The 13703-nt window shown below is 46.2% G+C and overlaps 1 protein-coding gene across 2 annotated transcripts in view; it reads right to left on the bottom strand.

Moving 5' to 3' along the window:
• LOC117518329 (BMP/retinoic acid-inducible neural-specific protein 3-like) overlaps positions 1–13703 on the bottom strand; it is a 178325-nt gene that overhangs the window by 64389 nt on the left and 100233 nt on the right. The window contains exons 4-5 of one of the 2 annotated variants that reach the window (XM_034179433.1): positions 11296–11304; positions 7153–7292 (exon numbers count right to left, since the gene is read on the bottom strand). The exons of the other annotated variant lie outside the window; for it this stretch is intronic. Coding sequence (XP_034035324.1) covers positions 7153–7292; positions 11296–11304 — 149 coding nt within the window. The remainder of the gene's footprint in view (positions 1–7152; positions 7293–11295; positions 11305–13703) is intronic. 2 annotated transcript variants of the gene reach the window in all.

Raw genomic sequence — 13703 nt, forward strand, 5'->3', positions numbered from 1 at the left:
GATCCAGAAGGAGAATGATCACACTTGCCTAACGGCCCAGTCAAGAAGTTATAATGATTAAAAGTCTGTGCTGATCAACAGCCAAATGTGAAAAAAAAAAGAAAAAAAAAACACAAATCAAACTACAGGAAAAACAGAAATTTTCTTTTGGATGCTGTTCCTCACAGTCTCGATGATCCCCAACTATCCATCTTAGGGCCCTGTCCCACTGCGGAGAGGATTAATTGCGCATGAATTGAGTACACAAATTATGGTCATTCGATGTCGTCCGCAACAAAAATGGCCAAAAATGACAAATGTCCCAGTATGAATTATGGCTATATTAATAATGTATAGTGAATATATGATGAACAATCACGGTTATATAACGCATGTAGTGAGGAAACGGATCAGACGCATTGCGATTATCACGGCAGTATTACAGGTGTATTGTTAATGCATCACGCACATGTTGCGCGTGCACAGCATCTGCATTGCGGTCACAAAAGAAGCACACTCGGGCCTTCGGCATCACTATTGCACATGTGGCGTGCCAGAGTGTCGGCTCTCTGCACAACACGTGTGCGTGTGTTTCACGTGCCTCCCCAACACATGTGTGCATGTGGTTTGCGCACCGCCCCACAGGCGAGGCATCTCTCATCTGATCCAGAGTGACATCTTGGTCTGTGCGCTGACAGGACAGGGGGCATGGCTGGCTGCCCACAGCTGTTGAGACATCTCTGGTTCTGGACATCACAGCTGCATCACTCATCCCATGACAGGAAACGCGTGTCGGGCCGTGAGGGCTGTGAGCGGCGCACCGCCGTCGGCCGTCGTGAGAGTACCCTGCTGCTGAAGAGCTACAAGCATCCATCCGCTCGCATTGTGCCTGTGCAAACACTGCAGAGCTGTCTTGTAATGATTTTTTTTTGTTGTTTTTGTTTTTAAACTTTGATGTCTCCCATTGAGAGTTTTTGTAAATTAAGTTTGAAAAAACTTAACTTGTGATTAAAAATATCATACAGTGTCGGCTCAGCTTCAGGACGAATACTACCATGAACACTACTGGCCAGTAGATGACAGTAGAGGCCTTGAAAACTTGCAAAACAAAATTCCAGATAATCCGTGTCTGCTACATTTAAGATGCGTGGAATTTAACAAACACAAATACAATAACGTCTATAAACCCAGACAATATATTCACGAGAGTTTTAGGCACTAGAGTTTAATGCTGTTGTCCGTGGAGCCTGAACAGAGTGTCTGAAATGCATTTGTTCTGTCCTGAACATACTGAGATTACCCTATCCTACCCATAATGCACTGCTGGCCACAGCATGTGCTCACTAAAACCTTAAAAATTAGCACATTACTTTAAAACATATATCTGATATTTTCACTTTATAAAACTTCAGACATGACAGTAATTTTAAAATTTGAACCATAAGTTAAAAATGTATGCCTCTGGATCACTTGGGTGATATTGCCAGCGTATCAGTATGGTGTTAAAGGAAATTATTATTATTATTATTTTTTTTTTTTTTGTGACCAGTTCTCCTTTGCCTGCAGAGGATAGAGGGGTTTCTCCTGGAAGCAGCTCTCTTCTGTTTGCAGAGGGTAGAACTATACATCTGATAGGAAACTTTCAACAGGTAGGTGCTCAACTGATTTTAAATTTTAAAAATGTTTGCCGCTGTTCAGTTTTTTACTACGTTATCGGTCTAAAAGTTATCGGACAAAAATTTATCGGAAGATAATTGTCCGATAATCTTTTTTAAAGTTATCTAAAAAGATAATCTGATAATGAAAACATTATCTTCGATAATTAACGGTTATCGGATTAACTGAACTGTGCCCACCACTGGCTCATACGAGCACTACTGCCTTGAGTTGCCCTGAGTTGTACGTACAACCCCAATTCCAATGAAGTTGGGACAGGAAAGGAAGGAAAGGTGATGTAACACAGCGGTAAACATACCACTGCCCCAGCTTTTTTGAAATGTGTTGGAGGCATCCATTTCAAAATGAGCAAATATTTGCACAAAAACCATAAAGTTTATCAGTTTGAACATTACATATCTTGTCTTTGTGGTGTATTCAGTTGAATATAGGTTGAAGAGGATTTCCAAATTATTGTATTCTGTTTTTAATTTACATTTCACACAACGTCCCAACTTCATTGGAATTGGGGTTGTATTTACATTACGTGTGAAGGGGTCCTTAGAGCCCTGTCCCACTGGGGAGAGGATCAATTGCACATGAATTGAGTACACAAATTACGGGCATTCATTGTCGTCCACAACAAAAATGGCCATAAAAGACAAATGTCCCAGTATGAATTACGGATATATTAATAATATATAGCAAATATATGATGAACAATCACGGTTATATAACACATGTAGTGAGGAAACTGATCCAACACACTGAGATTATCACGGCAGTATAACGGGTGTATTATGAATGCATCACACACGTGTTGCGCGTGCACGGCATCTGCATTGTGGTCATAAAATAAGCGCACTGGCTCCTTTCAGCATCACTATTCACACCAACAATACAGCCTCTGGAGCATTTGCTGGACTTGGACAAGTTGATCACAGAGTTAATGTTCATTTTGTCATGCGAGGGTTAACTGTTCATGAGTTTGGGGAGCGGGAGGGGGAAGCCGCTCGGGGTGTGAGACTGTGTTTTTTTTTTTTGCTTTTTTTTTGGAGAGTGTCACAGAAAACAGACTTCAGCGTGAGTTGTGGCTAAACAGCAACTCTTCCTTTTGTTGGTGTTAAATAAAAGTCCTGGAGGAGATCTGATTGCAGCAGCTACGTCTTTGTGGATTTACACAGCCGGACCGGCACTGACTGGCAGGTATGTCTCTTTCTGCCTCATATAGTACTTTGGGTTTACGTGACGTGTTTGTTATGCATTCACAGATTGTCCGCAAATCAGCTGCAAAGCAGATGTAATAAAAATGCCTTATTCGTGGCCAATTTGTATGCATTCGCTACAACATGTTTTAGTTTGTGATGTGGACATGATAGGCACAATATATATCTGTTTTACACACTGTCCCGGTCCGCTGCCAAGCCACAAATCCCCGTCAGTTGCGGATATCAGCGGTTAACGGCAGATATACAGCGCATAGAGTGAGTAAGTATTGTGTATGAATTGAGTATATGTGAAGTATGTAAGACGGATGTTATCCGCATCCAGATTTTTGAACAGCTCGAAAATCCTGGCTGTGGACATGCGTGCCTCTGCGGATGATCACAGGCGTGTTCGGATGACGGCCGACTCATACAGGCATGTTACACGGATATTGCGGATGTTTGGCGAATATGGGCCAATTTTGTGTGCAATCCATACGCAAATCCTCCTAAATGCCAGTGGGACAGGGCCCTTAGCCAGAACACACCCATGAAAAATGCTAAAAGGGCGAAAATCCACAAAGTCCTTGAATGTTAATGAATCCATGTTGCACCATTTGACTGATAGATTATCAATCTATAAAACCATGAATCTAATAATCTGCCAGAACAAAAACACACTACATGAGGCAGTCTGTCTAAAAATGTGACATTTTCTGTGTCCTTATTTCCTTTCTCAGTCTCTTTGCTCTTCACTGTGCAGACACAAACAATATCTGACCCATAAGGTGGGATATCACTATTGATTCCATCTAAAAAACTCAAACAAAAATGGTCTGTGATGCTTTTGAAATGCAGTCGTTGTACAAACTGCCCGGTGCGATTAGACTGTTTGCTGCACAATGACATCTTTAAAAGGGAACTCAGCTAATCCTCAGCACACTGCGAAAGAAACAGGCCTTTTCTCCAAAAAAAGAGCTTCAGCTACTCCTTTGCATGCAGAGAGAAGCAAGGCTTTGGCTTTCATTCCTCGCATAAAAAAATAAATAAAATAATACAAAATTGCAACACTTATGTGTCTATTTCGCTGCTGTGTGGGTCAATACCCTGTAGAAATTATGCATAAGTGAGGAGGAGTCTGTGGTTCCTTTGACTGGCTTTCATGCAGTGATGGTGGGTGAACTGCTCTGCTTTCAACTTCCCACCTGTCAGTTACACCGGATGACTGCCTTCGGAGCATGAAAGCGTACACCCTCTATTCCCCTCGTTCCCTCTGTAGCTACAGCAAAAACTAATTCCCTAGAAATGAAACAGACAAAGGCATCTGCCTCTGCAGCTCAGGTGTGCCCACCATATAGCAACAAAAGAAATATGCAACCCTCCCTGTGCACGGTGTATGTGCAGGATGGAGCTTTGATATAACTACAGGGAGTCTGACTCACATTGTACTTCTCAGGCTGACTATGACTCGATTCCAAGAAATGGAAAAAAGCACCTGAGAGGGTCGTCCGCCCCTCAGTCACCCTATTGACTCCATGCTACGTGGAGGTGGCAACAGCAGGCAGGAACCTGTCACAAGCCATATTTCACATGATTAATTTAGCTTCCCCTCACCATATGTGCACATCATGGCACCTCCTTCCAATTCGGTCTTTTCAGTGATCATTATCACATCACAAAGAACCCACACAGAAAATAACAAACCTGGTTCATGTTTCGAAGAAGGCACCTCCGTGCAGCTAGACCGGACATTAATTACAGTTCTTTCTTCCACAGGAATTAAAACTTGAAGTGTCTGAAAAATATTTAAACCTTTCGTGTCCATGGACTGGCCAGCATATCTGGATCAACTTTATGTCATATTTCTCTTAATAAATCACCAATGGGATATCACAGAAACTTTGTTCAACCACTTACTGAAACTACAATTTCTTAGCTGTAATTTCCATCTTCTCTTGAGATAAACTGTCACTCACAACCAATCCTAATAGGTGGGGAATATCACAAGGTCTCACAGTGACTGCAGTGAGTGTCAGTCTGGGATCCTCAGTGAAGGATTTTAGCAACATGTACATAGACGTTTCTGTGACTGAAGGGTTTTAGTCATATGATAATAATTTATTTAATTAATATGATAATAATTTATTTGATGATAAAAGACATCCAGCACACAATGGTAAGTGAGTTTTTTTTCCTTACAAATACAGTATGTTCTCTTGCAATGTACCAGGTCCCTGCTATGCAGGCGGACCCGGCGCCATGAGGGGGCGTTTGGGGGTGATGCCCCCTCACATCATAAACCTCGCCCCCTCGGATGTGAGAGTTATCAAAAATAAAAATAAAAAAGAAAGAAAAAGAAATACTGGAAAATATAGCGCCTCGCAGTTTCACTGATTTTTTTTAGTCCAATTTTGCATGCTTTTTTTTTTTTTTTTTTTTTTTTACAGTGCATTGTGCTCTGCGTCCTCATCAAGCAGGCCTGTGTTCTGTCGAGATGACGGGACACCTGTTGCAGCACCGCGAAGGGAGAGTACGCGCATTGTGTTCTGCGTGTCTGTTTATAAGAATCTTCTCGCCCAGCAGAAAAAAGAGCGCCAACAACTACCCATAACTGTGTTCTTCACTTGGAAAAAGACACCTGCAGCGAGGTGTGAGTGTAAAAAGGTGCGACAGCGGCGCAGCGCCACGACGAAGAGGCGCGATCAGAGGAACTGTGAAATACTGGTCAGTCACTATTAATAATTTCTTATGTGTCCAACCTCGTAGGTTGATCGTTAAAATTAAATTAATTAGTTCTAAAAGCCATCATAATTATTTATAGGAAAATGTTCTATTTTTATTTCTCAAACAACTGTTTGTGCCTGAAAACAGGTTGGTCTTATTTTTCTACTAAGGTTTGAACTTTGAGAGTGTTTACACACAAGAGAAAAGTGAGAAAATGTTAATGCCTGTTTGAGAAAAGTGTATAAAGTGTGTAGTGAGGGGTTTTACAGCCTTAAAATGTCTATAACAATTGAAAAAAAATAACGCTGTCTACTTCGCGGATTTTGCCTATTGCGGGCTATTTATAGAATGTAACTCCCGCAATAAACAAGGGACCACTGTATATCTACATGAAAGGTTTATCTTTGACCTGTTGTGTGACTGTCTTGCCCAATTGCGCTGTGTTTGCGCTTGTGATGGAGGACTGTATGTGGGGTTAATCTACTGTCTCGTGTCGTTTCTCAGATCAGTGTTGGTTTGGTTTTGTGGTATGCAGGAGATCACTTGACCGAGGGTCTATACGTTCAAATAATAATTAAAAAATACTGTCATCACTCTTTACTCTACTCAGTCAGTCGCTTACAACGGTGTAGCCTAAATACATGAGCTTTCCAGGAGCGCACCCAATTCATTCCGCACGCTCAGAGGCATGTACCCTCCGGTGCCCACTGTTTTTTTGTTTTTGTTTTGGGGGGCACCCCCTGTGATAAACTCATTACCCCCTTAATATTTTTTTTTCTGGCGCCGGGCCTGTATGCAGGTCCCATATTTTATTTTTAGACATTTATTACACGTTAATCGAAAATATCTTTCACATATTACAATACTTTATTGACCCAAAGACTTTAGTGAACCCATTTCTAACACCAAAACAGTTCATCCACATGAATAAACATCTGGGCCCATATTCACAAAGCATCCTAAGGCTAAAATGAGCACTTAGTGACATCATTGTAAGAAAAATCTTAGAATTGCTGGAATTCTAAGGCATTTCTTATAATTTTCCCTTGGTAAGATAAACGTTATTAACAAAGTGTCTTAGGCCTTAAGAGGAGAGCTCCTAAGGTGAAAAACTGTTCAACGGAGGGAGGAGGACTTTTAAGAAACCTAAGAGTATCTTAAAGAGACAAGATGGCGGAAACACAGAGAAGAAGGAAAGACAATGTCTGAGTGTTGAAGGCAGTGATTCAGTAACACATTACCAGCTTGATCATGCAGAGATAATGTTTGTGGTTGACCTCAACATGTGAGACTGTGTCTAAACCTGCTGTATTTCCTTCATTGTTCATCTGATTTAGATGCAAATAATCTTAAATTACTATGACAATGTACTTGTCTGCTCACTACAGAGGTGACGTGAAGGTGGAAATAAGATGACTGAGATGTTGATACACTTAATACACTGCCTGTGGCTTCTCAGTGGAAATAACTTAGCCTGTTTTCATGGCATGTAGATGCTACCCTGATGGAGAATGGGCAAGATCTTTGATAATCAAGATATTAGTATGGGTACCCCAAGTGTTACCAAATACAGACACATAGACAATACCTTGATTGCAGTGGAGGCGATCTGGATGTGGTGCAGCTTTCGCAGGGTGCTCTCCCTGTCAATGAAGTAGGAGGCGGCCAGCTGGTGCAGAGCTTCCAGGGTCACAGTGGAGGAGTTCCCAGAGTAATCGCTCACTTCCGCTTTCTTACTCAGTTTCCTTTTGTCCACAAAGATCGTTAAAGCTTCTTCTCCTGTGCAGAAATGAAATGAAATGAAATTGTCAAACATGGTCAACATGATTTACATATGCACGTTCTTGTTTCCACTGCCGATTTGTACAAAAGTTATGCAATATTTTCAGAATGTCAACAAAACACAAGAGTGAAATGACAAAGTTTGCTGAGTGATGGAATGCCGCTTGTGGGTTTTGTCTTCTCACAAATTCTGTCATTGTGACAGATGGCCCTGAGATAGATGGGTGTTCTGTTCATGGTGTATCCCGCCTTTCGCCCTGTGACTGCTGGGATAGGCTCCAGCCCCATGTATCTCCTTATTAGAGTAAGCTGGTACACAGAATGAATGAATAAATTAATGGTGATAAATGAATGGTGATGAGCATGGGTAAGTGCTGCTAAATGCATTACCATTTTTTAAATAATAAAAAAAAACTGTCGTAATGTCATATCTCATAAAGTTTAACAAGTCATCTCTTCCTCCATGGACACGTACCACACACTGTATTTTAGAATGTGGCTCCCTCTGTACATCATGTGACCTGTAATAGTGAAAATAATACTTCCATTGCAGTTTTGTGAAATAGCGCTTTTTCAAATTGCCTGAAGAACCACCTCACAAGAGCATAAAATACATTTATATTTTAGAAGTTTTATTAATTCAGTTTCAATTTATTCAAATTATAAAAGCCCCAAATCACAACAACATCACTCCTAGGTGCTTCACACAAAACACAAAACAGTTCAAAAGCTATTTAAAATGAGTTTAAAACAGGTGCTCGTGTGCGAGCCCCAACCCCAGGCCTGGCTCGAGGGTGGGGCCCCGACTCCGCCATACCGGGCGATGTCTCGGTCCTTGATTTTTTACTGGTCATGGAGGTTCTGAACTGCACTTAGTCTGACCCGTCACCTAGGACCTGTTTGCCTTGGGAGACCCTACAAGGGGCACAAAGCCCCCAACAACAAAGCTCCTAGGATCATCCAGGTACGCAAACTCCCCCACCACGATAAAGTGGCAGCTAGACGGGGCCTTAGCCCATGATGCCCGGCCGGGCTCAGCCCGAAAGAGTGACATGGGCCCACCTTCCTGTGGGTTCACCACCTGCAGAGGGGGCCATGAGGGTCGGGTGCAGAGAGGATTGGGTGGCGGTCAAGGGCGGGTGGCCCGGTGGCCCGGTCCGTGCTCACAGCCCCTGGCTGTTGGAACGTGGAATGTCACCTCGCTGGGGGGGAAGGAGCCTGAGCTTGTGCGGGAGGTTGAGAGATACCGATTAGAGATAGTCGGGCTCACCTCCACGAACAGCTAGGGCTCTGGTACCCAACTCCTGGAGAGAGGCTGGATGCTTCATTTTTCTGGCGTTGCCAGTGGGGAGAGGAGGAGGAAAGCTGGGGTCACATTGCTTATTGCTCCCCAGCTCAGTCGCCATGTGTTGGAGTTCACTCCAGTGAACGAGAGGGTCGCGTCCCTACGCCTTCGGGTCGGGGACAGGTCTCTCACCATTGTCTCGGCCTACAGGCCGAGCAGCAGTGCAGAGTACCTGACCTTCTTGGAGTCTCTGGGAGGGGCACTAGATAGTGCTCTGACTGGGGACTCCATTGTTCTCCTGGGGGATTTCAATGCCCACGTGGGCGGCGACAGTGAGACCTGGAGGGGGGTAATTGGGAAGCACGGCCTCCCCGATCTGAACCCAAGTGGTGTTCAGTTGTTGGACTTCTGTGCTAGTCACAGTTTGTCCATCACGAACACCATGTTCGAGCACAAGGGTGTCCATAAGTGCACGTGGCACCAGGGCACCCTGAGCCGGAGGTCGATGATCAACTTTGTAGTCTTATCATCTGACCTTCGGCCACGTGTCTCGGACACTCGAGTGAAGAGAGGGTCAGAGCTGTCGACCGATCACCACCTGGTGGTGAGTTGGATCCGCCTTGAGGGGAGCCGGTCAGACCTGGCAGGCCCAAACGTATCGTGAGGGTCTGCTGGGAATGACTGGCGGAACTCTCTGTCAGCGCGGTCTTCAACTCCCACCTACGGGAGAGCTTCTCCCAGATCCCGGAGGAGGTTGGAGACATGGAGTCCCAGTGGACCATGTTCTCCACTTCCACTGTCGATGCGGACGCTTGTAGCTGTGGTCGCAAGGTCTCTGGTGCCTGTCGCGGGGGCAATCCACGAACCCGGCGGTGGACGCTGGAAGTAAGAGATGCGTCAAGCAGAAGAAGGAGTCCTACTTATCTTTGTTGGTAGGTGGGACCCCGGAGGCAGCTGACAGGTACCGGCAGGCCAAGCGTGCCGCAGCCCGTGCGGTCGCAGAGGCAAAAACTCTGGTCTGGGAGGAGTTCGGGGAGGCCATGGAGGAGGACTATCGGTCAGCCTTGAAGAGATTCTGACAACCGTCCGACGCCTCAGCAGGCGGAAGCAGCTCTCCACCAGCACTGTTTACGGTGCAGGTGGGGAGCTGTTGACCCTGACTGGGGATGTTGTCGGGCGGTGGAAGGAATATTTCGAGGATCTCCTCAATCCCATCATCACGTCTTCCGAAGAGGAAGCAGAGACTGGGGACTCAGAGACGGACTCATCCATTACCCAGGCCGAAGTCACTGAGGTGGTTAGAAAGCTCCTCGGTGGCAAGGCTCCTGGGGTGGATGAAATCCATCCTGAGTACCTTAAGTCTCTGGATGTTGTGGGACTGTCTTGGTTGACACACCTCTGCAACATCGCATGGCAATCGGGGACAGTGCCTCTGGATTGGCAGACCGGGGTGGTGGTCCCTCTGTTTAAGAAGGGGGACCGGAGGGTGTGTTCCAACTATAGGGGGATCACACTCCTCAGCCTCCCCGGTAAGGTCTATTCCAGAGTACTGGAGAGGAGAATTCAACAGATGGTCGAACCTCGGATTCAGGAGGAGCAGTGTGGTTTTCGTCCTGGTCACGGCACACTGGACCAGCTCTACACGCTCCAACGGGTGCTCGAGGGTTCATGGGAGTTCGCCCAACCAGTCCACATGTGTTTTGTGGATGGGGAGAAGGCGTTCGACTGTGTCCCTCGGGGCACCCTGTGGGGGGTGCTCTGGGAGTACGGGGTCTGGTGTCCTTTGCAAAGGGCTATCCGGTCCCTGTATGACCGCAGCAGGAGCTTGGTTCACATTGCCGATAGTAAGTCAAACCTGTTTCCAGTGCACGTTGGCCTCCGCCAGGGCTGCCCTTTGTCACCAGTTTTGTTCATTATTTTTATGGACAGAATTTCTAGGCGCAACCAGGGTGTAGAGGGGGTCTGGTTTTGGAACCATAGAATCTCGTCTCTGCTGTTTGCGGACGATGTGCTTCTGTTGGCTTCATCAAATCAGGACCTTCAGCATGCACTGGGGCGGTTTGCAGCCGAGTGTGAAGCATTTGGGATGAAAATCAGCACCTCCAAATCCAAGGCCATGGTTCTCGATCGGAAAAAGGTGCTTTGCCCTTTCAGGTCGGTGGAGTGTCCTTGCCTCAAGTGGAGGAGTTTACGTATCTCGGGGTCTTGTTCACGAGGGAGGGACGGATGGAGCGTGAGATCAATAGACGGATCGGTGCAGCATCTGCAGTGATGCGGTCGCTGTATCGGACCGTCGTGGTGAAGAGAGAGCTGAGTATGGGGGCAAAGCTCTCATTTACAGATCGATCTACGTTCCGATCCTCACCTATGGTCATGAGATTTGGCTCATGACCGAAAGAACAAGATCGCGAGTGCAAGCGGCCGAGATGAGTTTCCTCCGCAGGGCGGCTGGGCGCTCTCTTAGAGATAGGGTGAGGAGCTCGGTCACTCGGGAGGAGCTCAGAGTTGAGCCGCTGCTCCTCTACATCGAAAGGAGTGAGTTGAGGTGGCTCTGGCATCTTTCCGGATGCCCCCTGGACGCCTCGCCGGAGAGGTGTTCCGGGCACGTCCCATTGGGAGGAGGAGGCCCCAGGGAAGACCCAGGACACGCTGGAGGGACCACACCTCCCCCAGCTCCTCGGGAGGAACCCCAAGCTGTACCCAAGCCAGCTGTGAGACGTAGTCCCTCCAGCGTGTCCTGGGTCTTCCCCGGTTGTACTCCTTATCCAGATCCACAAAACACATGTGGACTGGTTGGGCGAACTGCCCTGAACCCTCAACCACCCGATGGAGGGTGTAGAGCTGGTCCAGTGTGCCCGTGACCAGGATGAAAACCACACTGCTCCTCCTGAATCCGAGGTTCAACTATCAGACGAATTCTCCTCTCCAGTACTCTGGAATAGACCTTACCGGAACCGGTTCAGAATTTCTTTGAGGCGGACCGATAGTCCTCCTCCATGGCCTCCCCAAACTCCTCCCAGACCCATGTTTTTGCCTCTGTGACCGCACAGGCTGCAGCACGCTTGTCCTGCTGGTACCCGTTCAGCTGCCTCTGGAGTCTCACCTGCCAACAAAGACAAGTAGACTCCTTCTTCAGCTTGACAGCATCCCTTACTTCTGGTGTCCCCCCACCGGGTTCGGGGATTGCCGCAACAACAGGCACCAGAGACCATGCGAACACAGCTGCGAGTGGCCGCCATCAACAATGGAGGTGGAGAACATGGTCCACTCGGACTCCATGTCTCCAACCTCCCCGGGATCTGGGAGAAGCTCTCCTGGAGGTGGGCGTGAAGACCTCGCTGACAGAGGGTTCCGTCAGTCATTCCCAGCAGACCCTCATGATACGTTTGGCCTGCCAGGTCTGACTGGCTTCCTCCCCCTCCCAGTGGATCAGCTCACCACCAGGTGGTGATCGGTCGACAGCTCAGCCCCTCTCTTCACCCGAGTGTCGAGACACATGGCCCGAAGGTCAAATGATCTGACTATAAAGTCAACCATCGACCTCCGGCTCAGGGTGTTCTGGTGCCACATGCACTTATGGACACCCTTGTGCTCGACATGGTGTTTGTGATTGACAAGCTGTGGCTAGCACAGAAGTCCAACAACTGAACACCACTTGGGTTCAGATCGGGGAGGCCGTGCTTCCCGATCACCCCCCTCCAGGTCTCACTGTCGCTGCCCACGTGGACATTGAAGTCCCCAGGAGAACAATGGAGAACCGAGTCGGAGCACTATCTAGTACCCTTCCCAGGGACTCCAAGAAGGTCGGGTACGCTACACTTACTTTTTAAAAAATTCTTTCTAAATTTCATTCTTTTTATTGATTTTGTTAATTTGTTGAGTTAAAAACCAATAAAAAACAACAAAAAAAACAATAAAAGAATGAATTTAGAAAGAATTAAAAATAATAAAATACAACACAACACACTGTATTAACTGTAACACTGATTAAAAAAATGTGTCTTTAGTCTCAACTTGAACGTCTCCACAGTATCAGACTATGTTATTGACACTGGGACACCATTCCATAAGACTGGGGCATGATACGAAAAGGCCCTATGACCCATAGACATTTTTCTTTACCTTCGGACACAAAGCAGTCCTGCATCATGTGAGTGCCAAGCCTGAGCCGGAACAATCAATCAATCAATTTTTTTATATAGCGCCAAATCACAACAAACAGTTGCCCCAAGGTGCTTTATATTGTAAGGCAAGGCCATACAATAATATGTAAAACCCCAACGGTCAAAACGACCCCCTGTGAGCAAGCACTTGGCTACAGTGGGAAGGAAAAACTCCCTTTTAACAGGAAGAAACCTCCAGCAGAACCAGGCTCAGGGAGGGGCAGTCTTCTGCTGGGACTGGTTGGGGCTGAGGGAGAGAACCAGGAAAAAGACATGCTGTGGAGGGGAGCAGAGATCGATCACTAATGATTAAATGCAGAGTGGTGCATACAGAGCAAAAAGAGAAAGAACAGTGCATCATGGGAACCCCCAGCAGTCTACGTCTATAGCAGATAACTAAGGGATGGTTCAGGGTCACCTGATCCAGCCCTAACTATAAGCTTTAGCAAAAAGGAAAGTTTTAAGCCTAATCTTAAAAGTAGAGAGGGTATCTGTCTCCCTGATCTGAATTGGGAGCTGGTTCCACAGGAGAGGAGCCTGAAGCTGAAGGCTCTGCCTCCCATTCTACTCTTACAAACCCTAGGAACTACAAGTAAGCCTGCAGTCTGAGAGCGAAGCGCTCTATTGGGGTGATATGGTACTACGAGGTCCCTAAGATAAGATGGGACCTGATTATTCAAAACCTATAAGTAAGAAGAAGAATTTTAAATTCTATTCTAGAATTAACAGGAAGCCAATGAAGAGAGGCCAATATGGGTGAGATATGCTCTCTCCTTCTAGTCCCCGTCAGTACTCTAGCTGCAGCATTTTTGAATTAACTGAAGGCTTTTTAGGGAACTTTTAGGACAACCTGATAATAATGAATACAATAGTCCAGCCTAGAGGAAATAAATGCATGAATTAGTTTTT

This window comes from Thalassophryne amazonica, chromosome 10 (assembly GCF_902500255.1).
Source record: "Thalassophryne amazonica chromosome 10, fThaAma1.1, whole genome shotgun sequence".
NCBI lineage: Eukaryota > Metazoa > Chordata > Actinopteri > Batrachoidiformes > Batrachoididae > Thalassophryne > Thalassophryne amazonica.